This window comes from Oncorhynchus gorbuscha, linkage group LG10 (genome assembly GCF_021184085.1).
Source record: "Oncorhynchus gorbuscha isolate QuinsamMale2020 ecotype Even-year linkage group LG10, OgorEven_v1.0, whole genome shotgun sequence".
Classification (NCBI taxonomy): domain Eukaryota; kingdom Metazoa; phylum Chordata; class Actinopteri; order Salmoniformes; family Salmonidae; genus Oncorhynchus; species Oncorhynchus gorbuscha.
This window is the reverse complement of record NC_060182.1, coordinates 6,216,248-6,243,544: the sequence shown is the minus strand read 5'-3', so window position 1 is coordinate 6,243,544 and position 27,297 is coordinate 6,216,248. Positions and strand designations below refer to the sequence as shown.

The 27,297-nt window shown below is 40.5% G+C and overlaps 1 protein-coding gene across 1 annotated transcript; it reads right to left on the bottom strand.

The window, feature by feature from the left end:
- Nucleotides 1-663: 663 nt before the first annotated feature.
- LOC124045473 (guanine nucleotide-binding protein G(t) subunit alpha-2-like) lies at nt 664-27,297 on the bottom strand. The gene is made up of 9 exons (XM_046364782.1): nt 26,992-27,297; nt 17,175-17,217; nt 16,749-16,890; nt 13,792-13,952; nt 9,214-9,342; nt 5,132-5,261; nt 3,605-3,758; nt 2,848-3,052; nt 664-1,613 (listed from the first exon to the last, which is right to left on the bottom strand). Exons 1-8 carry the CDS (start codon nt 27,101-27,103, stop codon nt 2,865-2,867), a joined length of 1,059 nt encoding a protein of 352 aa, XP_046220738.1. The 5' UTR covers nt 27,104-27,297; the 3' UTR covers nt 664-1,613; nt 2,848-2,864.

The following is a 27,297-nucleotide window of genomic DNA, read 5'->3' as shown; positions in this document are numbered from 1 at the left end:
TACGGTCTGAGTAATCGGTGTCTGATACGGTCTGTGTAATCGGTGTCTGATACGGTCTAAGTAATCGGTGTCTGATACGGTCTGTGTAATCGGTGTCTGATACGGTCTGAGTAATTGGTGTCTGATACGGTATGTGTAATCGGTGTCTGATACGGTCTGTGTAATCGGTGTCTGTGTAATCGGTGTTTGATACGGTCTGTGTAATCGGTCTCTGATACGGTCTGTGTAATCGGTGTCTGATACGGTCTGTGTAATCGTGTCTGGTACGGTCTGTGTAATCGGTGTCTGATGTGGTCTGTGTAATCGGTGTCTGATACGGTCTGTGTAATCGGTGTCTGTGTAATCGGTGTCTGATACGGTCTGTGTAATCGGTGTCTGATACGGTCTGTGTAATCGGTGTCTGATACGGTCTGTGTAATCGGTGTCTGATACGGTCTGTGTAATCGGTGTCTGATACGGTCTGTGTAATCGTGTCTGGTACGGTCTGTGTAATCGGTGTCTGATACGGTCTGTGTAATCGGTGTCTGATACGGGCTGTGTAATCGGTGTCTGATACGGTCTGTGTAATCGTGTCTGGTACGGTCTGTGTAATCGGTGTCTGATACGGTCTGTGTAATCGGTGTCGGGTACGGTCTGTGTAATCTTCAGTTATCAAAAACAGAGTACAGAGAAGTCTATCCATCTTTATTTTGTCTCTAAACTTCAAAAATAAGGGCAAACGTAATATTCAAAACGATCCCTTTCTAACAGTACTTGCGATATATTGGTCTGGTCAAAATAGAGTTTGGTCTATTATTATTTAGTCTAAGCTTGTGTCTCACAATAGACAGTTTATGCTATTAAAATAGATTCAATTAAAAATAGATGATCATTTTCAAATATCTGCTGTTAACTTGGTAACTTTTTTACAAAAGTTAAAGAGAAACAGCAGGAGACTACTGAAGGTAAAACATAAACACTAGCTTCAGTTAAAATGGACTTGATGATGATGATGTGATGTTGTAGTAGAAGGTAAAACATAAACACTAGCTTCAGTTAAAATGGACTTGATGATGATGATGATGATGTTGTAGTAGAAGGTAAAACATAAACACTAGCTTCAGTTAAAATGGACTTGATGATGATGATGATGATGTTGTAGTAGAAGGTAAAACATAAACACTAGCTTCAGTTAAAATGGACTTGATGATGATGTTGTAGTAGAAGGTAAAACAAACACTAGCTTCAGTTAAAATGGACTTGATGATGATGTTGTAGTAGAAGGTAAAACATAAACACTAGCTTCAGTTAAAATGGACTTGATGATGATGATGATGTTGTAGTAGAAGGTAAAACATAAACACTAGCTTCAGGGGTTTAAAGGTACGTTACACAATATAAGTGCCGTCCAAGGAGCACTTTCATTTTATTTTTTTACAACAAAAATGTTAAATGTTGATACTCTGTTTTCTACCCAATGGACATGATGATGTTGTAGTAGTAGAGGGATGCATCCGAGGAACCAGGGCTCGGCGGTGGTGACGATGACAGCAGGGTAAACAGTTGTCCACCAACTGTCCACCTTCTCCAGCACAGTGGCCCAATAAAAACCAGTGAGTTGGCTGTTGGAAGTTCTGAAGAGATGAAGAAAAGAGGAAGAACATTTAATATGTCCATAAAAAACTTTGTGAATGCTACTCGTCATAGATCAATCATGTCTGCAGATTCAGTTTTGTTTTGGTCCCCTAAAAGGGAACAAAAGGGACACGCTGCAATGCCTCACAGCTGCTCTAATATATATTTGATCGCATTTGTATTGAGTAAAATATATCTTAATTAGTGTCTTCTATTCAAAGTGTAAAGCCGACGCGATAGAAATGTAAAAGTCATTTCCGGTTTACGTCGACGTGCAGTATGCAGCGTTTTTCATGAACGCTGTCTCCTGTAAAGCCGGAGTGTGCTGTACAGCTGAACTTCTGACATGCACATTAAATAGAGCCCTAGGTCTGTTTTAATGGTACTTTTAGGAGGCTAGTGATGAAAAAGAGGGAGGGAGAGACAGGGATAGTGTTGAGATGGGGAGGAAGGGACAGGGATAGTGTTGAAATGGGGAGGAAGGGACAGGGAGGGAGAGACAGGGATAGTGTTGAGATGGGGAGGAAGGGACAGGGATAGTGTTGAAATGGGGAGGAAGGGACAGGGAGGGAGAGACAGGGATAGTGTTGAAATGGGGAGGAAGGGACAGGCCTAATTACAGTTTGTCAGCAGATGGTCTGTCCACAGCCGGGCCTAATTACAGTTTGTCAGCAGATGGTCTGTTCACAGCCAGGCCTAATTACAGTTTGTCAGCAGATGGTCTGTTCACAGCCGGGCCTAATTACAGTTTGTCAGCAGATGGTCTGTTCACAGCCGGGCCTAATTACAGTTTGTCAGCAGATGGTCTGTTCACAGCCGGGCCTTATTACAGTTTGTCAGCAGATGGTCTGTTCACAGCCGGGCCTTATTACAGTTTGTCAGCAGATGGTCTGTTCACAGCCGGGCCTAATTACAGTTTGTCAGCAGATGGTCTGTTCACAGCCGGGCCTTATTACAGTTTGTCAGCAGATGGTCTGTTCACAGCCGGGCCTTATTACAGTTTGTCAGCAGATGGTCTGTTCACAGCCGGGCCTTATTACAGTTTGTCAGCAGATGGTCTGGTCACAGTCAGACCTAATTACAGTTTGTCAGCAGATGGTCTGTTCACAGCCGGGCCTTAATACAGTGTTTCAGTAAGGCCACAGGACTAATGTTGGTCCTTCATAGTGATTTCCTGTTCGACACTGAGGTGTGAGCGCGTGTCAGGCAGTAATACAGGCCGTCATAGTGTACCTTCAGTCAGGAGCTGCTCAGAACAGCCCGGCGTCTTTTAGGTTGGTTTTGATAACGTCTGTGATGGTGTTGAAGGCCTGGTTCACGTCCTGTGTCTCGACAGCGCAGGTGATGTGGGTGTAGATGGGTTTCTCCGCCTGCCTCAAGTTCAGAGACTCAAACTGCATCTTCACGTGGTTGCTGGCGTCTTCGTATGTGTTGGGCCCTATAGGGAGATAAGAGAGCTGTATAAACTGATCAGAGACTAGTTGCTGGCGTCTTCGTATGTGTTTGCCAGAGGGAATAAGAGGGAGTTTCTTATTTTGTTTTAATTGAGTGAGAAAGATTTCAATGTATTCATTTTTTTAATGTATATTTTTTTTGTTTAATCTTTATTTAACTAGGCAAGTCAGTTAAGAACAAAATCTTATTTACAATAACAGCCAAACCCGGACAATGCTGGGCCAACTGTGCGCAGCCCAGGAATCCCATTCACGGCCCTATGGGACTCCCAATCGCGGCCCTATGGGACTCCCAATCGCGGCCCTATGGGACTCCCAATCGCGGCCCTATGGGACTCCCAATCGCGGCCCTATGGGACTCCCAATCGCGGCCCTATGGGACTCCCAATCGCGGCCCTATGGGACTCCCAATCACGGCCGGATGTGATTCAGCCTGGAGTCATTCATCACACACGGTGAATAAACTCAAAACTCAAAGGTCAAAAGTTCATGGAAAACAACTTTTTGCCATTTTGGGACTCAAGAGTAGGACTCACCATCGTAGTCGGGGAAGCAGACATTGAGGTGGACATTCTTGATCTTCTCCTTGAAGACGTCCTTCTTGTTGAGGAAGAGCACGTGGATGGTGTCCTCGAAGAACCTGTGGTTGCAGATACTGTTGAATAGATGGAGAGACTCGTGCATGCGGTTCTGAAAAGAGAAGAGGACAGAAGAGGAATGAAGGATGGGTCATCGTCATCGTCGGGCTCAACCTCCACTAGCTCGCTGCGGTCACACTAGTTGGTGAGGTTTGCAATATGGTTGAATGTCTCCTCATCTCATCTGTACCCTACCTTTTTTAGTTAAACTAAACTTTGAAGTGTGCGTGTGAAACTGTGTGTGTGTGTGTGTGTGTGTGTGTGTGTGTGTGTGTGTGTGTGTGTGTGTGTGTGTGTGTGTGTGTGTGTGTGTGTGTGTGTGTGTGTGTGTGTGTGTGTATGTGAAACAGTGTGTGTGTGTGTGTGTGTGTGTATGTATGTATGTGAAACAGTGTGTATGTGAAACAGTGTGTGTGTGTGTGTGTGTGTGTGTGTGTGTGTGTGTGTGTGTGTGTGTGTGTGTGTGTGTGTGTGTGTGTGTGTGTGTGTGTGTGTGTGTGTGTGTGTGAAACAGTGTGTGTGTGTGTGTGTGTGTGAAACTGTGTGTGTGTGTGAAACAGTGTGTGTGTGTGTGTGTGTGTGAAACTGTGTGTGTGTGTGAAACAGTGTGTGTGTGTGTGTGTGTGAAACAGTGTGTGTGTGTGTGTGTGTGTGTGTGTGTGTGTGTGTGTGTGTGTGTGTGTGTGTGTGTGTGTGTGTGTGTGTGTGTGTGTGTGTGAAACAGTGTGTGTGTGTGTGAAACTGTGTGTGTGTGTGAAACAGTGTGTGTGTGAAACAGTGTGTGTGTGTGTGAAACAGTGTGTGTGTGTGTGAAACAGTGTGTATGTGAAACAGTGTGTGTGTGTGTGTGTGTAACAGTGTGTGTGTGTGTGTGTGTGTAACAGTGTGTGTGTGTGTGTGTGTGTAACAGTGTGTGTGTGTGTGTGTGTGAAACAGTGTGTGTGTGTGTGTGTGAAACAGTGTGTGTGTGTGTGTGTAACAGTGTGTGTGTGTGTGTGAAACAGTGTGTGTGTGAAACAGTGTGTAACAGTGTGTGTGTGTGTGTGAAACAGTGTGTATGTGTGTGTATGTGAAACAGTGTGTGTGAAACAGTGTGTGTGTGTGTGTGTGTGTGTGTGTGTGTGTGTGTGTGTGTGTGTGTGTGTGTGTGTGTGTGTGTGTGTGTGTGTGTGTGTGTGTGTGTGTGTGTGTGAAACAGTGTGTGTGAAACAGTGTGTGTGAAACAGTGTGTGTGTGAAACAGTGTGTATGTGTGTGAAACAGTGTGTGTGAAACAGTGTGTGTGTGTGTGTGTGTGTGTGTGTGTGTGTGTGTGTGTGTGTGTGTGTGTGTGTGTGTGTGTGTGTGTGTGTGTGTGTGTGTGTGTGTGTGTGAAACTGTGTGTGTGTGTATGTATGTGAAACTGTGTGTGTGTGTAATCACTCACCATTTCCTCGTCCTCCAGCAGCACCAGGTCATACGCGCTGAGGGAACTACAGAACAGGATGCAATGGACGCCCTGGAAACAGTGGATCCACTTCTTCCTCTCTTCTCTTCTACCGCTCATATCAAACATCCTGTCCATCAGAGAGACACAATAATCAATTAATTAACCAATCGATCAATTATTAAGCCCTTTTTACAGGACAGGAGCGATCCGTAACTCCAGTACAATATCATGAGCTCCTCCAGGCTTTTTACACATAGTTCTTGGTTCTCTAGGTCTATGGTGAGAACGTGGTACTTGTAATACAAAGGTTGAAGGTTCAACTCCAGCAGGAATCACATACAAATACTGACAATGCATGCACACTGTATTATACGTTGCTACGAGTACAGACACTACTACGTTGCTACGAGTACAGACACTACTACGTTGCTACGAGTACAGACACTACTACGTTGCTACCGTACAGACACTACTACGTTGCTACGAGTACAGACACTACTACGTTGCTACGGTACAGACACTACTACGTTGCTACGGTACAGACACTACTACGTTGCTACGAGTACAGACACTACTACGTTGCTACGGTACAGACACTACTACGTTGCTACGGTACAGACACTACTACGTTGCTACGGTACAGACACTACTACGTTGCTACGGTACAGACACTACTACGTTGCTACGGTACAGACACTACTACGTTGCTACGAGTACAGACACTACTACGTTGCTACGGTACAGACACTACTACGTTGCTACGGTACAGACACTACTACGTTGCTACGGTACAGACACTACTACGTTGCTACGGTACAGACACTACTACGTTGCTACGGTACAGACACTACTACGTTGCTACGGTACAGACACTACTACGTTGCTACGGTACAGACACTACTACGTTGCTACGAGTACAGACACTACTACGTTGCTACGGTACAGACACTACTACGTTGCTACGGTACAGACACTACTACGTTGCTACGAGTACAGACACTACTACGTTGCTACGGTACAGACACTACTACGTTGCTACGGTACAGACACTACTACGTTGCTACGAGTACAGACACTACTACGTTGCTACGAGTACAGACACTACTACGTTGTTATGGTACAGACACTACTACGTTGCTACGAGTACAGACACTACTACGTTGCTACGAGTACAGACACTACTACGTTGCTACGGTACAGACACTACTACGTTGTTATGGTACAGACACTACTACGTTGCTACGAGTACAGACACTACTACATTGCTACGGTACAGACACTACTACGTTGCTACGAGTACAGACACTACTACGTTGCTACGAGTACAGACACTACTACGTTGCTACGGTACAGACACTACTACGTTGCTACGAGTACAGACACTACTACGTTGATACGAGTACAGACACTACTACGTTGCTACGGTACAGACACTACTACGTTGCTACAAGTACAGACACTACCAAGTTGCTACGGTACAGACACTACTACGTTGCTACGGTACAGACACTACTACGTTGCTACGGTACAGACACTACTACGTTGCTACGGTACAGACACTACTACGTTGCTACGAGTACAGACACTACTACGTTGCTACGGTACAGACACTACTACGTTGCTACGGTACAGACACTACTACGTTGCTACGGTACAGACACTACTACGTTGCTACGAGTACAGACACTACTACGTTGCTACGAGTACAGACACTACTACGTTGCTACGAGTACAGACACTACTACGTTGCTACGGTACAGACACTACTACGTTGCTACGAGTACAGACACTACTACGTTGCTACGAGTACAGACACTACTACGTTGCTACGAGTACAGACACTACTACGTTGATACGGTACAGACACTACTACGTTGCTACGAGTACAGACACTACTACGTTGCTACGAGTACAGACACTACTACGTTGCTACGAGTACAGACACTACTACGTTGATACGAGTACAGACACTACTACGTTGCTACGAGTACAGACACTACTACGTTGATACGGTACAGACACTACTACGTTGATATGAGTACAGACACTACTACGTTGCTACGGTACAGACACTACTACGTTGATATGAGTACAGACACTACTACGTTGCTACGGTACAGACACTACTACGTTGCTACGGTACAGACACTACTACGTTGCTACGGTACAGACACTACTACGTTGCTACGGTACAGACACTACTACGTTGCTACGGTACAGACACTACTACGTTGCTACAAGTACAGACACTACTACGTTGCTACGAGTACAGACACTACTACATTGCTACGGTACAGACACTACTACGTTGCTACGGTACAGACACTACTACGTTGCTACGAGTACAGACACTACTACGTTGCTACGGTACAGACACTACTACGTTGCTACGAGTACAGACACTACTACGTTGCTACGAGTACAGACACTACTACGTTGATACGAGTACAGACACTACTACGTTGCTACGGTACAGACACTACTACGTTGCTACGGTACAGACACTACTACGTTGCTACGGTACAGACACTACTACGTTGCTACGGTACAGACACTACTACGTTGCTACGGTACAGACACTACTACGTTGCTATGGTACAGACACTACTACGTTGATACGAGTACAGACACTACTACGTTGCTACGGTCCAGCACTACTACGTTGATACGAGTACAGACACTACTACGTTGATACGAGTACAGACACTACTACGTTGCTACGAGTACAGACACTACTACGTTGCTACGGGTACAGACACTACTACGTTGATACGAGTACAGACACTACTACGTTGATACGAGTACAGACACTACTACGTTGATACGAGTACAGACACTACTACGTTGATACGAGTACAGACACTACTACGTTGCTACGAGTACAGACACTACTACGTTGCTATGGTAAATATGGAAAAGGAGGACTGAGCATGCCCCCATTCTCCTCAACGGGGCTGTAGTGGAGTTGGTTGAGAGCTTCAAGTTCCTTGGCGTCCACATCACCAACAAACTAACCTAGTCCAAGCACACCAAGACAGTCGTGAAGAGGGCATGTCTAAGCCTATTCCCCCTATTCACTCCAGCCCTGTTCCTGGTCAGCTACCCTCCTAGTGAACCTATAGGAGGGTAGCTCTCCAGGAACAGGGCTGGAGTTTAAACCTATAGAAGGGTAGCTCTCCAGGAACAGGGTTGGAGTGAACCTATAGGAGGGTAGCTCTCCAGGAACAGGGTTAGAGTGAACCTATAGGAGGGTAGCTCTCCAGGAACAGGGTTAGAGTGAACCTATAGGAGGGTAGCTCTCCAGGAACAGGGTTGGAGTGAACCTATAGGAGGGTAGCTCTCCAGGAACAGGGTTGGAGTGAACCTATAGGAGGGTAGCTCTCCAGGAACAGGGTTAGAGTGAACCTATAGGAGGGTAGCTCTCCAGGAACAGGGTTGGAGTGAACCTATAGGGTAGCTCTCCAGGAACAGGGTTGGAGTGAACCTATAGGAGGGTAGCTCTCCAGGAACAGGGTTAGAGTGAACCTATAGGAGGGTAGCTCTCCAGGAACAGGGTTGGAGTGAACCTATAGGAGGGTAGCTCTCCAGGAACAGGGCTGGAGTGAACCAACAGGAGGGTAGCTCTCCAGGAACAGGGTTGGAGTAAACCTATAGGAGGGTAGCTCTCCAGGAACAGGGTTAGAGTGAACCTATAGGAGGGTAGCTCTCCAGGAACAGGGTTGGAGTGAACCTATAGGAGGGTAGCTCTCCAGGAACAGGGTTGGAGTAAACCTATAGGAGGGTAGCTCTCCAGGAACAGGGTTAGAGTGAACCTATAGGAGGGTAGCTCTCCAGGAACAGGGTTGGAGTGAACCTATAGGAGGGTAGCTCTCCAGGAACAGGGTTGGGGTTTAAACCTATAGGAGGGTAGCTCTCCAGGAACAGGGTTGGAGTATCCTGATCTAATGGTTAAGATGTTGGATAAGAAGTGGCTGGTTCAGTTGCAACAGTTACACTACCTTTCCTTCATTTGACATCTTTGCAGGTGAACTATAATGTGCTATGACAAAGGAGCCAGGTAGTTAGCTACTGTAGCTCACCTGAATTTGACATCTTTGCAGATGAACCTCTCCTCGTTGACCCCGTCGGTCTTGATCCTGCACCGAATGATGTCCTGGTCGTTAGGAGTGAAGTCAGCCTGGGTGATACGTTCCAGATCACTGAGGAAGCTGTGTGAGAGGCAGTCAATCAATGAATCAATCAAGATCAGATCACTGAGGAAGCTGTGTGAGAGGCAGTCAATCAATGAATCAATCAAGATCAGATCACTGAGGAAGCTGTGTGAGAGGCAGTCAATCAATGAATCAATCAAGATCAGATCACTGAGGAAGCTGTGTGAGAGGCAGTCAATCAATGAATCAATCAAGATCAGATCACTGAGTTAGCTGTGGGAAAGAGGCAGAGTAAATCAATCAACTAATCAATAAAAAATGTATTTATAAAGCGTTTTTTAGATCAGCAGTTATTACAGAGTGCTTTACAGTAACTAGACCCCAAAGACAACAGCACTGTCTAGCATCCACAGAGGCCATAGACCAGGGATCTCCAACTGGCGGCCCGCAGGCCAAACTTTGGCCCGTGATTGATTTTATTTGGCCCCTCAATTTTTCTGAACACCAAAAAAAAAACACTGAACAAAAATATAAATGCAACATGCAACATTTTCAAAGATTTTTAGAGTTACAGTTCATATACGGAAATCAGTGAATTTAAATTAATTAATTTGGCCCTAATCTATGGATTTCACATGACTGGGAATACAGATATGCATCTGTTGATCACCAAAAAAATAGGGGCGTGGATCAGAAAACCAGTCAGTATCTGGTGCGACCATTAGCCTCATGCAGCGCGACACATCTCCTTCACATAGAGTTGATCAGGCTGTTGATTGGTGGCCTGTGGAATGTTGTTCCACTCCTCTTCAATGGCTGTGCAAAGTTTCTGGATATTGGTGGGAACTGGAACACTCTGTCGTACACATCGATCCAGAGCATCTTAAACATTCTAAATGGGTGACATGTCTGGTGAGTATGCAGGCCATGGAAGAACGGGGACATTTTTCAGCTTTCATGAATTGCGTACAGATCCTTGAGATGGGGCCATGCATTACCATGCTGAAATGGTGATGGCAGCTGATGAATGGCACAACAATGGGCCTCAGGATCTCATCACGATATCTCATTGTCATCCATAAAATGCTATTGTGTTCGTTGTCCGTGGCTTATACCTGCCCATACCATAACCCCACCTCCACCGTGGGGCCCTCTGTTCACAACGTTGACATCAGTAAACACCATACCATAACCCCACCTCCACCGTGGGGCCCTCTGTTCACAACGTTGACATCAGTAAACACCATACCATAACCCCACCTCCACCGTGGGGCCCTCTGTTCACAACGTTGACATCAGTAAACACCATACCATAACCCCACCTCCACCGTGGGGCCCTCTGTTCACAACGTTGACATCAGTAAACACCATACCATAACCCCACCTCCACCGTGGGGCCCTCTGTTCACAACGTTGACATCAGTAAACACCATACCATAACCCCACCTCCACCGTGGGGCCCTCTGTTCACAACGTTGACATCAGTAAACACCATACCATAACCCCACCTCCACCGTGGGGCCCTCTGTTCACAACGTTGACATCAGTAAACACCATACCATAACCCCACCTCCACCGTGGGGCCCTCTGTTCACAACGTTGACATCAGTAAACACCATACCATAACCCCACCTCCACCGTGGGGCCCTCTGTTCACAACGTTGACATCAGTAAACACCATACCATAACCCCACCTCCACCGTGGGGCCCTCTGTTCACAACGTTGACATCAGTAAACACCATACCATAACCCCACCTCCACCGTGGGGCCCTCTGTTCACAACGTTGACATCAGTAAACACCATACCATAACCCCACCTCCACCGTGGGGCCCTCTGTTCACAACGTTGACATCAGTAAACACCATACCATAACCCCACCTCCACCGTGGGGCCCTCTGTTCACAACGTTGACATCAGTAAACACCATACCATAACCCCACCTCCACCGTGGGGCCCTCTGTTCACAACGTTGACATCAGTAAACACCATACCATAACCCCACCTCCACCGTGGGGCCCTCTGTTCACAACGTTGACATCAGTAAACACCATACCATAACCCCACCTCCACCGTGGGGCCCTCTGTTCACAAAGTTGACATCAGCAAACCGCTCGCCCACACAACACCATACACCAGGATTCATCCATGAAGATCACACTTCTCCAGCGTTCCAGTGGCCATTGAAGAAGAGCATTTTCCCACCGAAGTCGGTTACAACGCCGAACTGCAGTCAGGTCAAGATCCTGGTGAGGACAACGAGCACGCAAATGAGCTTCCCTGAGACGATTTCTGAACATTTCTACAGAAATTCTTCCATTGTGCAAACCCACAGTTTCATCAGATGTCCGGGTGGCTGGTCTCAGACGATCCCGCAAGGGAAGAAGCCGGATGTGGAGGTCCTGGGCTGGCGTGGTTGCACGTGGTCTACGGTTGTGAGGCCGGTTGGGCGTTCTGCCAAATTCTCTAAAACGGCAATGGAGGCGGCTTATGGTAGATAAATTAACATTCAATACTCTGGTGGACATTCCTGTAGTCAGCATGCCAATTGCACGCTCCCTCAACATGAGACAGCTTTGGCATTGTGTTGTGGGACAAAACTGCACATTTTAGAGTGGCATTTTATTGTCCCCCAGCACAAGGTGCACCTCTGTAATGAGCATGCTGTTTAATCAGCTTCTTGATATGCCACACCTGTCAGATGGATGGATTATCTTAGTAAAGGAGAAATGCTCACTAACAGGGATGTAAACAAATGTGAGCACTAAATTTGATAGAAAACCTTTTTAGTGCGTATGGACAATTTCTGGGATCTTTTATTTCAGCTCATAAAACATAGAACCAAAACTTTACATGTTGCGTTTATATTTTTGTTCAGTATAAAAGACTATAAAAACACCAGAAAAGTTATTTTAATTGTGTAAATCTGTTCAAAAGTATTCATAACAGATATATGATATATATGTGATATATAGATATATAGATATATAGATATATAGATATATATGTGATATATAGATATATATGTGATATATAGATATATATGTGATATATAGATATATATGTGATATATAGATATATAGATATATATGTGATATATATGTGATATATAGATATATATGTGATATATAGATATATAGATATATATGTGATATATAGATATATAGATATATAGATATATATGTGATATATAGTGATATATAGATATATAGATATATATAGATATATATGTGATATATAGATATATATGTGATATATATATGATATATAGATATATATATATGTATATATGATATATAGATATATATGTGATATATAGATATATATAGTATATATAGATATATATGTGATATATAGATATATATGTGATATATATATATATATATGATATATATATATATATATGATGATATATAGATATATATGTGATATATAGATATATATATATATAGATATATATGTGATATATATATATGTGATATATAGATATATATGTGATATATAGATATATATGTGATATATAGATATATATAGATATATATGTGATATATAGATATATATGTGATATATAGATATATATGTGATATATAGATATATATGTGATATATAGATATATATGTGATATATAGATATATATGTGATATATAGATATATAGATATATATGTGATATATAGATATATAGATGATATATAGATATATATAGATATATGATATATATGATATATAGATATATATGTGATATATAGATATATATGATATATATATATATATGTGATATATAGATATATAGATATATATGTGATATATAGATATATAGATATATATGTGATATATAGATATATAGATATATATGTGATATATAGATATATAGATATATATATGTGATCGTATACAAATGTGATATGATATATATGTGATATATAGATATATAGATATATATGTGATATATAGATATATATGTGATATATAGATATATAGATATATATGTGATATATAGATATATAGATATATATGTGATATATAGATATATAGATATATATGTGATATATAGATATATAGATATATATGTGATATATAGATAGATATATAGATATATAGATATATATATAGATATATATGTATATAGATATATAGATATATATGTGATATATAGATATATAGATATATATATAGATATATATGTGATATATAGATATATAGATATATATGTGATATATAGATATATAGATATATATGTGATATATAGATATATAGATATATATGTGATATATAGATATATAGATATATATGTGATATATAGATATATAGATATATATGTGATCGTATACAAATGTCAGAAAAATTTGAAATGGTCTTTTAGTAAAATATTATATATTTTTAGGCTTCTGGCTGTCAATTTGCATTCTACAAATGATTTGTAATTATGTTCTGGCCCCCTGACCATCCGATCAAGAAAAGAAACGTCCCGCGCCTGAATCTGGTTATTGAGCCATGCCATAGACTCACTAGTGAGCGGAGTCGAGGAGATGGTAGCCCTCGGCTGCTGACTCGAAACACTCCTGGATGCCAGGGTCCATCCACAGCTTCTTGATGCACTCAGCCAGCTCAGGAGACATGGTTCCCTCCTCAGTAGAGTTGGATAGGTTCTCCAGCTTCGTGCCTTCATCCTGGAGCACACAGAGAACAACACCCATACATGCATCAGTATAGCATAGTATCACGTAACATTACCAGGCAGAAAAGAAACACCTGAAACTACTGTAGATCCCTCCACATTCTGGTCTTGAAGAGAACAGAGAACAAACGGTGGGGGGAGGTTCTCTTCTGCACTGTTCAACCAATCCAATGAATGTGGAGGAGGAGTTAAGATGAAGTATCCCTTAACATCCAAAAAGAGGAAGTTGAGTCACAGGCTCTCATTCCATTTCCCCTGACAACCAGAACTTCCGGTTGTTGGCAACTCCGCAATAGTATAAAATGTCTACAGTATAGTATAGTAGTATTGTACAGTATAACATGTCTGTATAGTGTCTGTATAGTGTAACATTATAGTATAGTATAACATGTCTATAGTATAACAGTGTAGTATAATATAGTATAACATGTCTATAGTATAACAGTATAGTATAATATAGTATAACATGTCTAAAGTATAACAGTATAGTATAATATAGTATAACATGTCTATATAGTATAACATGTCTATAGTATAACAGTATAGTATAATATAGTATAACATGTCTATAGTATAACAGTATAGTATAATATAGTATAACATGTCTATAGTATAACAGTATAGTATAATATAGTATAACATGTATAGTATAACATGTCTATAGTATAACAGTATAGTATAATATAGTATAACATGTCTATAGTATAACAGTATAGTATAATATAGTATAACATGTATAGTATAACATGTCTATAGTATAACAGTATAGTATAATATAGTATAACATGTCTATAGTATAACAGTATAGTATAATATAGTATAACATGTATAGTATAACATGTCTATAGTATAACAGTATAGTATAATATAGTATAACATGTCTATAGTATAACAGTATAGTATAATATAGTATAATGTATAGTATAACATGTCTATAGTATAACAGTATAGTATAATATAGTATAACATGTCTATAGTATAACAGTATAGTATAATATAGTATAACATGTATAGTATAACATGTCTATAGTATAACAGTATAGTATAATATAGTATAACATGTCTATAGTATAACAGTATAGTATAATATAGTATAACATGTATAGTATAACATGTCTATAGTATAACAGTGTAGTATAATATAGTATAACATGTCTATAGTATAACAGTATAGTATAATATAGTATAACATGTCTATAGTATAACAGTGTAGTATAATATAGTATAACATGTCTATAGTATAACAGTATAGTATAATATAGTATAACATGTATAGTATAACATGTCTATAGTATAACAGTATAGTATAATATAGTATAACATAAGGTACAGTATAACATGTCTATATTATAACAGTGTAGTATAATATAGTATAACATAAGGTACAGTATAACATGTCTATATAGTATAACAATATAGTATAACAGGTCTATATAGTATTATAGTATAGTATAGTATAACATGTCTATATAGTATAACAGTATAGTGTAGTATAACATAAGGTACAGTATAACATGTCTATATAGTATAACAGTATAGTATAACAGGTCTATATAGTAGTATAGTATAGTATAACATGTCTATATAGTATAACAGTATAGTGTAGTATAACATAAGGTACAGTATAACATGTCTATATAGTATAACAGTATAGTGTAGTATAACATAAGGTACAGTATAACATGTCTATATAGTATAACAGTATAGTATAATATAGTATAACATAAGGTACAGTATAACATGTATATAGTATAACATTATAGTATAGTATAACATAAGGTACAGTATAACATGTCTATAGTATAACATTATAGTATAGTATAACATAAGGTACAGTATAACCTGTCTATATAGTATAACAGTATAGTACAGTATAACATGTATATATAGTATATCAGTGTAGTACAATATAGTATAACATAAGGTACAGTATAACATGTATATAGTATAACATTATAGTATAGTATAACATAAGGTACAGTATAACATGTCTATAGTATAACATTATAGTATAGTATAACATAAGGTACAGTATAACATGTCTATATAGTATAACAGTATAGTGTAGTATAACATAAGGTACAGTATAACATGTCTATATAGTATAACAGTATAGTATAATATAGTATAACATAAGGTACAGTATAACATGTATATAGTATAACATTATAGTATAGTATAACATAAGGTATGTATAACATGTCTATAGTATAACATTATAGTATAGTATAACATAAGGTACAGTATAACCTGTCTATATAGTATAACAGTATAGTACAGTATAACATGTATATATAGTATATCAGTATAGTATAGTATAACATGTCTATATAGTATAACATAAGGTACAGTATAACATGTCTATAGTATAACATTATAGTATAGTATAACATAAGGTACAGTATAACCTGTCTATATAGTATAACAGTATAGTACAGTATAACATGTATATATAGTATATCAGTATAGTATAGTATAACATGTCTATATAGTATAACATAAGGTACAGTATAACATGTCTATAGTATAACATTATAGTATAGTATAACATAAGGTACAGTATAACCTGTCTATATAGTATAACAGTATAGTACAGTATAACATGTATATATAGTATATCAGTATAGTATAGTATAACATGTCTATATAGTATAACATAAGGTACAGTATAACATGTCTATAGTATAACATTATAGTATAGTATAACATGTATAACATGTCTACATGGTACAGTATATTATAGCATCGTTTCACACACACATGCAAACACCCAGCCTGCAGTACCCACCTCCGCAGCCGGGGATCCGTACTTGATCCCCAGGATGCCCATGCCTCTGACGATAGACAGAGCAGACTGCAGGATGTTACCAAAGATCGCCCCTCTGGATGACACCTTCTCCTCCTTATTAAAACCACCCAGGTGAAGGATTCTGGGAAGAAGAAGAAGAAAGAAGAAGTATTGGGTTAGTATTGAGTTATTCCACTTTTTTTAAATTGTTTAACGTAGTCCTTGTTGTGCATAGAGTTGTATGGTTTGTTTAACTTTGTGACCTCTGAGTCTCAGTGTCACTCTGTTAAAGTGGAATTTCCCTGTGGCTCAATTATCCAAACTGCCACCTAGTGGTGCTTCTGTGGCAGTGCAGCTCACTTCTCTGCTGCCTCATTAACAGAGAGAGAACCCGAAAAAGAGTACTTCATTTGTAACTTAACTTACTTCATTTGTTTTACAATGGTGCTTTTCCCAGACTCCTCAGCACCTGAAAGAAAACAAAAAATACACCATTTATTACAACAGTTAAATAAAGGTCAACAATGTCATTTTTAATTACAAAGGGTTTTGTCAGTGACTGGCTCAAAAAAACGAGCTGACAAGGTGAAAAACCTGCCGATGTGCCCTTGAGCAAGGCACTTAACCCTAATTTGCTCCAGGGGTGTTCTACTATGACTGACCCTGTAAAACAACACATTTCACTACCCTATCCGGTGTACGTGACAATAAAATATATAAAAATATATTATTATTATATTATTATATTATTATATTATTATATATTTAAAATATCTTAATACTCCTGGACCTGGTGGCCAGCGAAACATAGGGTTATTCCCAAATGGCACCCTCTTCCCTATATAGTGCCCTAATTTTGACCAGAGCCCCTTGGGACAGATTGAAAATAGAGCAGTTTGACAGAACAGTCTGTGTGGAGATCACTGACATCTCCTTACTGGGACTCAGAACACACCAGGACAAAGGTCTGGATGTCACTTAAAAACCTTTTTTTTTTTTAAACCTTCATTTTAAACGCTATTGTTTGACCAGTGTTTAATAGGATGCCATTTGAGAGGCAGCCTGGGTCTCTCAGAGAGTTCAGGGAATAAAAGACCTTGATGTCACCTAAAATATTTATTTTAAACCTTTGTTAAAACCTTTAAAACTAATATACTATGAGTCCCGACCCCAACATGTAACCAGACCAGTGCAGTACGGCTCAGCTCGTTTTTTGAGCTCAGAATGACCCTTATTCCCTACATAGTGCACTACTTTAGACCAGAGCCCTATGGAACCCTCTTCCCTACATAGTGCACTACTTTAGACCAGTGCCCTATGGAACCCTCTTCCCTACATAGTGCACTACTTTAGACCAGAGCCCTATGGAACCCTTCCTCTTCCCTAGAGCCCTATGGAACCCTCTTCCCTATATAGTGCCCTACCCTCTTCCCTACTTTAGACCAGTGCCCTATGGAACCCTCTTCCCTACATAGTGCACTACTTTAGACCAGAGCCCTATGGAACCCTCTTCCCTACATAGTGCACTACTTTAGACCAGAGCCCTATGGAACCCTCTTCCCTACATAGTGCACTACTTTAGACCAGTGCCCTATGGAACCCTCTTCCCTACATAGTGCACTACTTTAGACCAGAGCCCTATGGAACCCTCTTCCCTACATAGTGCACTACTTTAGACCAGAGCCCTATGGAACCCTCTTCCCTACATAGTGCACTACTTTAGACCAGAGCCCTATGGAACCCTCTTCCCTACATAGTGCACTACTTTAGACCAGAGCCCTATGGAACCCTCTTCCCTACATAGTGCACTACTTTAGACCAGAGCACTATGGAACCCTCTTCCCTACATAGTGCACAACTGCTTAAATAGGGTTCCGTGTGGGACTAACCTGGTTCTCTCAGGCAGATTAGGACAAAGGCCTCGATGTCACTTATTTAAACCCCTTTATTTAAACACCATATTGAAAAGAAGACCTCGGCTTTGTTGTGTTTTTAGCCTCGCTGACAGTTCATGTAATGCGGTGTCCAGCTGGATCAACCTGCTACTTTCAAATGTCCCATTAATTCAGTCAATCAACACTATGGTACCGACCCCACCCTGCACCAAGCCCGTGTGTTAGTACCTATTGCTCAGCACTTAGCCTGGTTCCAGTTCTGTTTGTGCTGTCTTGCCATGACTAAAGCGGCATGACAACGAACATAGAAAGGAATAGGTTATACAACACAAACAATCTGGTGCCCAGGCTCTCAGCTGAGCTTAAAGACTCTCTACAGGTCTCTCTGTTAACCATCACGCCTAACATCCTGCTGCCTAACATCCTGCTGCCTAACATCCTGCTGCCTAACATCCTGCTGCCTAACATCCTGCTGCCTAACATCCTGCTGCCTAACATCCTGCTGCCTAACATCCTGCTGCCTAACATCCTGCTGCCTAACATCCTGCTGCCTAACATCCTGCTGCCTAACATCCTGCTGCCTAACATCCTGCTGCCTAACATCCTGCTGCCTAACATCCTGCTGCCTAACATCCTGCTGCCTAACATCCTGCTGCCTAACATCCTGCTGCCTCTCTCCGGTTGCTCGACGTGGCCGGTTGTGTCATCATTACGCACACCTGTCACCGTCGTTACGCGCACGTGGACTCCATGTCACCTCATGACACTCACGTGGACTCCATCACCTTCCTGATTACCTCCCCTGTATCTGTCATTCCACTTTGTTCTCTCCTCAGGCGTTATTGACTCGGTTTCATGTCTGTACGCTTTCCATATTTATTATTTTGTACTATGTTCTATTGATTATAAAATGTGCAATTCCTGTACTTCCTGACTCCCAGCGAACACTTTACAATGTATCCCTTGTTGAAGAGGTATTCTGGCCTCAGTGGAACTTCCTGGACAAATAAAGGTTAAATAAAAACAAAATAAAAATTGGGCAATAGAAACCCAAGAGGAGATTCTTTATTTAGTCTACTCTAATTGGTTAAGTCCTGCACCACTCCTAGTCACAGATAGCACCCATTGGCTCGGTGCCCATCCAGATTAAGGTTGGCCCGCCCTCCTCTTCATCCACCTCCCTATTGAGTGTTGGGCTTTATGTCTCCTGTGTCTTAACACATCAAGCATTATATAACCTGGTCCTGTCTTAACACAACAAGCATTATGTAACCTGGTCCTGTCTTAACACAACAAGCATTATGTAACCTGGTCCTGTCTTAACACATCAAGCATTATGTAACCTGGTCCTGTCTTAACACGTCAAGCATTATGTAACCTGGTCCTGTGTCTTAACACAACAAGCATTATGTAACTTGGTCCTGTCTTAACACGTCAAGCATTATGTAACCTGGTCCTGTCTTAACACAACAAGCATTATGTAACCTGGTCCTGTCTTAACACATCAAGCATTATGTAACCTGGTCCTGTCTTAACACAACAAGCATTATGTAACCTGGTCCTGTGTCTTAACACAACAAGCATTATGTAACCTGGTCCTGTGTCTTAACACATCAAGCATTATGTAACCTAATCCTGTCTTAACACAACAAGCATTATGTAACCTGGTCCTGTCTTAACACAACAATCATTATGTAACCTGGTCCTGTCTTAACACAACAAGCATTATGTAACCTGGTCCTGTGTCTTAACACATCAAGCATTATGTAACCTGGTCCTGTGTCTTAACACATCAAGCATTATGTAACCTGGTCCTGTCTTAACACATCAAGCATTATGTAACCTGGTCCTGTCTTAACACATCAAGCATTATGTAACCTGGTCCTGTCTTAACACATCAAGCATTATGTAACCTGGTCCTGTCTTAACACATCAAGCATTATGTAACCTGGTCCTGTGTCTTAACACATCAAGCATTATGTAACCTGGTCCTGTCTTTATATAACCTGATCCTGTGTCTTAACACATCAAGCATTATGTAACCTGGTCCTGTCTTAACTCAAGCATTATGTAACCTGGTCCTGTCTTAACACATCAAGCATTAACCTGATCCTGTGTCTTAACACATCAAGCATTATGTAACCTGTCTTAACACATCAAGCATTATGTAACCTGGTCCTGTGTCTTAACACATCAAGCATTATGTAACCTGGTCCTGTCTTAACACAACAAGCATTATATAACCTGATCCTGTGTCTTAACACATCAAGCATTATGTAACCTGGTCCTGTCTTAACTTAACACATCATTATGTAACCTGGTTATGTAACCTGGTCCTGTCTTAACACATCAAGCATTATGTAACCTGGTCCTGTCTTAACACATCAAGCATTATGTAACCTGGTCCTGTCTTAACACATCAAGCATTATGTAACCTGGTCCTGTCTTAACACATCAAGCATTATGTAACCTGGTCCTGTCTTAACACATCAAGCATTATGTAACCTGGTCCTGTCTTAACACATCAAGCATTATGTAACCTGGTCCTGTCTTAACACTCAAGCATTATATAACCTTCCTGTGTCTTAACACAACAAGCATTATGTAACCTGGTCCTGTCTTAACCTGGTCCTGTCTTTATGTAACCTGGTCCTGTCTTAACACATCAACACAACACATCAAGCATTATGTAACCTGGTCCTGTCTTAACACATCAAGCATTATGTAACCTGGTCCTGTCTTAACACATCAAGCATTATGTAACCTGGTCCTGTGTCTTAACACATCAAGCATTATGTAACCTGGTCCTGTCTTAACACAACAAGCATTATGTAACCTGGTCCTGTCTTAACACATCACAAGCATTATGTAACCTGGTCCTGTCTTAACACAACAAGCATTATGTAACCTGGTCCTTAACACATCAAGTCTTAACACAACAAGCATTATGGTAACCTGGTCCTGTCTTAACACAACAAGCATTATGTAACCTGGTCCTGTCTTAACACAACAAGCATTATGTAACCTGGTCCTGTCTTAACACAACAAGCATTATGTAACCTGGTCCTGTCTTAACACAACAAGCATTATGTAACCCTGTCTTAACACGTCCTTATGTAACCTGATCCTTAACACAACAAGCATTATGTAACCTGGTCCTGTCTTAACACAACAAGCATTATGTAACCTGGTCCTGTCTTAACACATCAAGCATCCTGTCCTGTCTTAACACATCAAGCATTATGTAACCTGGTCCTGTGTCTTAACACATCAAGCATTATGTAACCTGGTCCTGTCTTAACACATCAAGCATTATGTAACTTAACACATCAAGCATTATGTAACCTGGTCCTGTCTTAACACATCAAGCATTATGTAACCTGGTCCTGTCTTAACACAACAAGCATTATGTAACCTGGTCCTGTCTTAACACCTGTGTCTTATCCTGGTCCTGTCTTAACACATCAAGCATTATATAACCTGATCCTGTCTTAACACATCAAGCATTATGTAACCTGGTCCTGTCTTAACACATCAAGCATTATGTAACCTGATCCTGTCTTAACACATCAAGCATTATATAACCTGATCCTGTCTTAACACATCAAGCATTATGTAACCTGGTCCTGTCTTAACACAACAAGCATTTGGATCTGTGGATCAAGAGATATAAAACAACAATCAACCTGAGAAACGAGACCTTAAAACCTGTGTTCGCTTCCCGTCCCCAATCTAATGTCTAGGCTTTACTGCATAGAGCTAACAAAACAAGTATTGGGACAAATTCACTTGTGTATTAAAGTAGTAAAAAGTGTAGTATTTGCTCCCATATTCCTAGCATGCAATGACTACGTCAAGCTTGTGACCATACACATTTTTGGTATGTATTTGCTCATTATTTTGGTTGTGTTTTAAGATTAAGAGAACGTTAGACCCTGTCATATATCCCCCCAAAAATGCTAACCTCCCTTTATTGAAATGGTGAGAGGTTAGCATGTCATTCTCATTCATTATTCACGATTAATTCAGGATTCTCCGTGATCATGGTAGCATCCACATTAATGTAGAAGTGTTTAGAAACATATTATATTCTTATTTATAATAAAAGTGACTCCAAATTGACACAATACATTATTTACCATTTAATACCTATTGGGCTCAAAATAACCTGAAACACAACCAAAACAAACAGAAAATGCATCCAACAAGTTTGTAGAGTCACAAGCTTGATGTAGTCATTGCATGCTGTGGAATATGGGACCAAATACATGAACTTTTCACCACTTTCATACTCAAGTGAATTTGTCCCAATAGTTTTGCTCCCCTAAAATGGGGGGACTATGTACATAAAGTGCTGTACTTTCTAAACGGTTCAGCTGATATGGATGAAAATACCCTCAAATTAAAGCTGACAGTCTGCACTTTAATGTCATTGTTTGATTATAGATTATAGAGTATAAAGCCAAAATAAGACAAATGCTTCACTGTTCCAATGATTAGAAAGGGCACTGTATATACTGACTGTTTCGGGATCTGATCTTTGACCTTGATTGAGACTTTAAGTGGCTACATGCAGAGAGGCTAAGGGAATTACCCTTTTCACACTACTGAACCTCAGCCCAGTCAAACCCTGCTGATCTGAGAACCCATCTGAACCCTGCTGATCTGAGAACCCATCTGAACCCTGCTGATCTGAGAACCCATCTGAACCCTGCTGATCTGAGAACCTAGTCAAACCCTGCTGATCTGAGAACCCATCTGAACCCTGCTGATCTGAGAACCTAGTCAAACCCTGCTGATCTGAGAACCCATCTGAACCCTGCTGATCTGAGAACCCATCTGAACCCTGCTGATCAGAGAACCCATCTGAACCCTGCTGATCTGAGAACACATCTGAACCCTGCTGATCTGAGAACCCATCTGAACCCTGAGAACCCATGAACCCTCTGAGAACCCATCTGAACCCTGCTGATCTGAGAACCCATCTGAACCCTGCTGATCTGAGAACCCATCTGAACCCTGCTGATCTGAGAACCCATCTGAACCCTGCTGATCTGAGAACCCATCTGAATCCTGCTGATCTGAGAACCCATCTGAACCCTGCTGATCTGAGAACCCATCTGAACCCTGCTGATCTGAGAACCCATCTGAACCCTGCTGATCTGAGAACCCATCTGAACCCTGCTGATCTGAGAACCCATCTGAACCCATACATCATAGGTGCTGGAAGAGGAACTAGGTGAAAAGAACACTGTAAGTCAGAGCCAGCACAGTACAGTTTGGATTGGGTCAGAATGATGTGGAGTAAAGTACTTAAATAAAAATACTTTAAAGTACTACTTAAGTTGTTGTTTGGGGTCTAATTTACTATTTATATTTTTGAAAACTTTTACTTTTACTCCACTACATTCCTAAAGAAAATAATGTACTTTTTACTCCTACATTTTTCCTGACACACAAAAGTACTCGTTACATTTTGAATGCTTAGCAGGACAGAAAAATGGTCCAATTCACACACTTATCAAGAGAACCTCCCTGGACATCTACTGCCTCTAAACTGGTGGACTTATTAAACACAAGGGCTTTGTTATGTCTGAGTGTTGGAGTGTGCCCCTGTCTATCGTCAATTTAAAAAACAAGAAAATCATGCCTTCTGGTTTGCTTAATATAAGGAATTTGAAATTATTAATACTTTTACTTTTAATACTTAAGTATATTTAGCAATTACATTTACTTTTGATACTTAAATATATTTAAAACCAAATAATTTTAGACTTTTACTCAAGTAGTATTTTACTGGGTGATTTTCACTTTTACTTGAGTCATTTTCTATTAAAAACTTCTTATGGCTGAGATCCTGCTAACGGGATCGATGACAACAGCCAGTGAAAGTGCAGGGAGCCAAATTCAAACAACAGAAATCTCCTCATTTAAAATTCCTTAAAAATACAAGTATCTTATACCATTTCAAAGGTAATCTAATCTCCGATTTCAAAAAGGCTTTGCAGCGAAAGCACCACAAACGATTATTTTAGGTCACAGAAAAACACAGCCATTTTCCCAAGCCAAAGACAGGAGTCATAAAAAGCAGAAATAGAGATAAAATGAATCACTAACCTTTGATGATCTTCATCAGATGACACTCATAGGACTTCATGTTACACAATGCATGTATGTTTTGTTCAGTAAAGTTCATATTTATATCAACAAATCTCATCCGGTGATTTTGCAGAGAGCCACATCAATTTCCAGAAATACTCATAATAAACGTTGATCAAAGATACAAGTGTTAACATGGAATTTTAGATCCACTTCTCCTTAATGCAACCGCTGTGTCAGATTTCAAAAAATCTTTATGGAAAAAGCAAACCATGCAATAATCTGAGTACGGCGCTCAGAGCCCAAACCAGCCAAAAAGATATCCGCAATATTGTGCAGTCAACAGAAGTCAGAAATAACATGATAAATATTCACTTACCTTTGATGATCTTCATCAGAATGCACTCCCAGGAATCCCAGTTCCACAATAAATGTTTGTTTTGTTCGATAATGTCCATCATTTATGTCCAAATAACTACTTTTGTAAACAAATCCAAAGTCACGAAGCGCGTTCACTAGGAGCACACGAAATGTCAAAAAGTTCCGTTACAGTCCGTAGAAACATGTCAAACGATGTATAGAATCAATCTTTAGGATATTTTTAACATACATCTTCAATAATGTTCCAACCGGAGAAATCCTTTGTCTGTAGAAAAGCAATGGAATGCGAGCTAACTCTCAAGTGAACGAGCGTCACGAGCCTGTGGCATTCTGCCAGACCACTGACTCAACGAGCCCTTTACAGTAGAAGCCTGAAACAAGTTTCTAAAGACTGTTGACATTTAGTGGAAGCCTTAGCAAGTGCAACATGACCAATATCCCACTGTATCTTCAATAGGGAATGAGTTGAAAATCGACTAACCTCAGATTTCCCACTTCCTGGTTGGATTTCTTCTCCGGTTTTTGCCTGCCATATGAGTTCTGTTATACTCACAGACATCATTCAAACAGTTTTAGAAACTTCAGAGTGTTTCTATCACAATATACTAATAATATGCATATATTAGCAACTGGGACTGAGTAGCAGGCCCTTTACTCTGGGCACCTCTGGGCACCTTATTCATCCAAGCTACTCAATACTGCCCCCAGCCATAATTAAGGTATCTTAACTTTTACTCAATGGCAATTGGGTACATTTTCCACCACTGTGTGAAAGCACAGTTTGGATTGGGTCAGCAGGATATTGTGAAAGGTTAAATGCTGTCTGACGAGAGGATGGGTACACCAATCTGGACTGGATTCTGAGACTGGACTAAACCAGTTAGAGTAATAGGCTTGGCCTCTCATCAGCAAGGGAACATGATTGACTTGGACCTAAAGTAGTGATTCTTTCAGCACCTCACTGTGTCCTGACTTTCGCCTGGACTACAATTCTTCCGGGAGGGAGCAATGTACCTCAGGGAGAAATGTACCTCAATGTACCTCAGGGAGAAATGTACCTCAATGTACCTCAGGGAGAAATATACCTCAATGTACCTCAGGGAGAAATGTACCTCAATGTACCTCAGGGAGAAATGTACCTCAATGTACCTCAGGGAGAAATGTACTTCAATGTACCTCAGGGAGAAATGTACCTCAATGTACCTCAGGGAGAAATGTACTTCAATGTACCTCAGGGAGAAATGTACCTCAATGTACCTCAGGGAGAAATGTAACTTAAAGCTCTTAGTCTGAACTTTAACAATGTTCCTTATTTTCTACGTTCAGTCACATATATCTTAAAACATTCTAAGAGAAAGAACATTATGCCTTGATCGGTGTTTGTTTGCTCTTAACTGTCAATGTTCAGACAAAGTGAATAATCAATTCACAGACAAAAACAGGACTTAATTGTCTGTGTTTGATTGAAATGTGACCATGGAGAAAGTATCATAGCATTTCATGGACTATATTCAACAGCAGAAACATGAAATGTGCAAATTACAGATGTTTTTCAAACAGGTGACATATGGTCATCTCAGTTTAATTTGAAATAGTTTTAGTGCTATCGGGAGGCCAAATGTGTTGTGTTAAATGTTGCACAACACATTTCCTGTTTATTATTCCATGGTATTTAGTTGAAATATATCCTTTCAGTTTCTATATGAACAGGGAAAAAAATATAATGGGGGATCCTAACCTCTTAGCCATTAGACCAACAGGACATCCTTCTGGCTTCTAAGTCTCAGACAGGGTTAACTCTTCACAACAACATGATGATTTTCAAATCACCTCCGATACATTCAGACCAATGGGTTCAGTTCACTTACCCAGCATCAGCACTTTAACTGCCTTAGACTCGGCCAGCTGCTTCTTCAGCTCCTTGGAGTCTATCCCCTCCTCTCCCTCCATCTCCAGATCCTCCGGCTGGTCCATCGACATCTTGGCGGTTAGTTGTCCGGAGTGCCTAGCTACACAGAAACAGCCTTTCAGTCACTAAACGATGTGTGATCGCACAGATAAAGGAACAATCAGGTGGATCGTTAAGAAGTGGTTTGGCTAGGTAGGCTACTGTTCAAAGGTTGAGTCAGAGTGTCGCTCCTCTGCAGGTTCAGGTGCTAAATGTCACTCGGGTA

Coding starts and splice junctions, on each gene's coding strand:
- LOC124045473 (XM_046364782.1), bottom strand. CDS start 27,103: ATGTCGATGGACCAGCCGGAGGATCTGGAGATGGAGGGAGAGGAGGGG. Junction 17,218..26,991: donor AGTTAAAGTGCTGATGCTGG/GTAAGTGAACTG, acceptor GTTTTCTTTCAG/GTGCTGAGGAGTCTGGGAAA. Junction 16,891..17,174: donor ACCATTGTAAAACAAATGAA/GTAAGTTAAGTT, acceptor TCTTCTTCCCAG/AATCCTTCACCTGGGTGGTT.